The 3,253-nt window shown below is 28.5% G+C and overlaps 1 protein-coding gene across 1 annotated transcript in view; it reads left to right on the top strand.

Moving 5' to 3' along the window:
- Nucleotides 1-919, top strand: part of LOC108746318 — a 35,564-nt gene extending 34,645 nt beyond the window's left edge. The window contains exon 12 of the mRNA XM_018483022.1: nt 19-919. Coding sequence (XP_018338524.1) covers nt 19-25 — 7 coding nt within the window. The 3' untranslated portion in view covers nt 26-919. The remainder of the gene's footprint in view (nt 1-18) is intronic.
- Nucleotides 920-3,253: the final 2,334 nt, after the last annotated feature.

The following is a 3,253-nucleotide window of genomic DNA, read 5'->3' as shown; positions in this document are numbered from 1 at the left end:
GTCGCAATCCCATCATAGATATTAAACAAAGAGCAAATCAGGAAAAAATCTTCATACTTACTATGTCGTCATCTGGACGATGATTTGGCGTAGTGAACGTTCGTAACTGTCATGGATTAAAAGATCCTCCTTAAATGAAGGAGCACAGCGAATCTTCCGCTAGCACAAGTAGTACCTTGATATCGTCTTACAAGAAACAGAAACGAATAATAATCTGAATAGATCCTATATGCATTGTTCTGTTACGTTATAAATTATTTACTGTCATTATGTTATGAAATGTAAATACACACTATAGTTTAAAAATAAAGAAGGATGGATAGTCGCTCGTCGTAAAGAAGGTAGAAGCTGGTCAGAGGATATGCCAAAAAGCAAAGAAATAATATACAATAACGATCAAATAGAGACGCAGTACCATAACGCTTAACAGTAAGTTAATCAAGGATTTATGTAACCATTTACATGAAAATATTTGTCTAAGGGAGCATCACACTTGACGCTCACAACGCTCACAGAATCACTTCATCTTTAAAAATGAATATTGTTTATCAAACATTAAACTAGGAAAATAATAAATAATGCTCGCGAGTATTGTAAGTGCCAAATGGAACGCACCCTAAAAGGACGCCGGATATCAGCAGAACGTACATCTGTTATGGGTACCTTGGCCTCGCTTTAAATGGATTACTATGTTTCCAACCGGATATACTGCATATAAATATCATTAAAGGAAGGCCGATGTTATCCACTTAGGAATAGGACAAATATCGTGTTGTGCACGTGTACAAGTTGCACTTACACGCAAGTAAATGAGGATTCAAAGGCACACTACGATTATGAAAATGAGTGCCTCGTTTATTGCTGTTATATCTTCAATATATTTTACTATCGAGTTTGTATAAATAAATATACATATATACATATATATTATAAGTATGTAACATTAATTATAATTATTACTTATTAAACATTTCTCTATCCAGCTTATTAAAATTTACGTATATTTAAGAAATAACATAGTTGTTACATCAATAAGTTTTTATTAATTGACTGAAAGAATTACATATGTGAAGTGACATTGTAGATGCGTTTCCGTGATTCTATTTATCTTAATAAATTACAATAGTGCCATTTGGGGCAAACTTGTTTAATTTGTTGAAAAAGCAATTTTGTCACTCAAACATGGTACTTTTTATATATATATATATATATATATATATATATATATCGTAAATTACATGTATATATAAGGATCACTAGACTTAAAATTTAAAATTTATATGAAATTACAAAAACATATTTATATAAATGTATATATTATATATGTTCTTTTATCCAAGTAAAAGGATAATAAAAAAGATACTATACAAAATGCAGTTTTTCTAAAATATTTGAACCACTAATAATTATTTGAAATAATTTGGCATTCTTTAATGATTAAGATATTTATGATGTGATTTATTTCTGTAACATCACATTAGAGAGTTCAATTTTATAACCATTGCTCTTGATTAGACCTCTTATTAAGTTTTCTTTCCTCCTTTATTTGAGACATATTACATTCTGATACATATCTGCACAATGTTCAGTGCCTTTAAATAATTTATAGGAGAATTAATAAAAATAATGAGATATCTGTAATATATTCAATTTACCATTGATGTAGATAACAGGCATTTGTGGATTAGAAGATCGTACGATGCCTAACGCATGTCAAGGATCGAGAACAAATCATATACAATACTACATTTGTCACTTGTAGATTTAATGCATCATACAAAATATTTGTTTGTGCGACAGTAGATTCCAATAATTTCATATTATAGCTGCAAAAGAGATTTTATGTACATCAATATTCTGTCATAATTGAAATAGACACATTTATCAGAATATTCTTTCAAAACATTTGTAACAACTTTATAATATTCTGTAATATACTTTATAAAATTCTTTGTATTACATACATGGCATACTTGTTAAAATTTTATCATTTACAATTACGCTACTATTATATACCAATCTGTGCTAACAATGGTGCATTAGTAGATATCATGTACCAAGTGAGAATACTTGGCGCGCGTCCAAGCGACAAGAGATCCAGCATATGATTCTCCAAATATAATCCATTGCAAATATTTGTGACATGTAATGTATATTTGTACTATTACTAACTTTTCTTTTTGTATTTACATATATTTTTGCTATAACATACGCAGTGGGATGGTTTTTCCCATAAAAACGATGCTCGAAATCGAAACACAAATGCTCCAAATTCTTTAGCAATGTTAATCCAGTTAATCCTCCTCAGTATATATTTCGCACGTATTTCACTTTCACCTTCAATATATAAAAATATTGAGCCATTGGGTTTATAAAAATCAGTATTAACGAAGTATCTCTGTAAAGACGTAACAAATTATAAGCAATAGTATAAATTATAAAATATAAAATGAAACAGAATATCAAATTTAAACTTAAAGTAATAGTACAAACTCTTTAAAGAAATAACAAATAAAACATAATGTTCTATAATTCTATATTTTGTATTACCTGTTTCCAAACACGAATGCCCACGAGTATCATTTTATTCTTGTTTAACAGTCAGTATAAAAAACAAGGATAAAGTGATACTCGCAGGCACTCGGGTATTTGTGTTTTTGAACTCAGAAGGATGACCTAGAATGCCTCCGCATATGTATATATATATATATATGCTACTCGCGCTGCCCTTATTCCTCCATATAATTTGAATTTATTTACATCCATATGAATCTACATAAAAAAGAATCATATTCTATTTCTACACATGGATATAAAATGACAATTTTATCAATTTTACTATATTCAATTCTTTACCAGTTGCATATTTACTTGCATATAAAGGTGGATTCATACTACAGTTATGAAAGGCATACTACAGTTATGAAAATAAGTGATTCATTAATCGCTTATATCTTTATTATGTATTACTGAGTTTGTATTATAAATATGTAGCATTAATTACAATTGTTAATTATGGAACAATTCTATCCAACTCATTGAAATTAACGTATATTTAAGAAATAACATAATTATTATAACAATAAGTTTTTATCAATTGACTGAGATAATTACATGAAAAGTGACTATGTAGATGCATCTTTGTGATTTCATGTATCGTAAAAAATAACAATGCCAATGGGGCAAACTTGTTCAATTTATTCAGGAATCAAACACTCAAACATACATTATATATACAATATTATAGATTATA

This window comes from Trachymyrmex septentrionalis, unplaced genomic scaffold (genome assembly GCF_001594115.1).
Source record: "Trachymyrmex septentrionalis isolate Tsep2-gDNA-1 unplaced genomic scaffold, Tsep1.0 scaffold167, whole genome shotgun sequence".
Classification (NCBI taxonomy): Eukaryota; Metazoa; Arthropoda; class Insecta; order Hymenoptera; family Formicidae; genus Trachymyrmex; species Trachymyrmex septentrionalis.
Note: the sequence above shows the minus strand (reverse complement) of the source record. Positions and strands in the feature narration are given on the sequence as shown.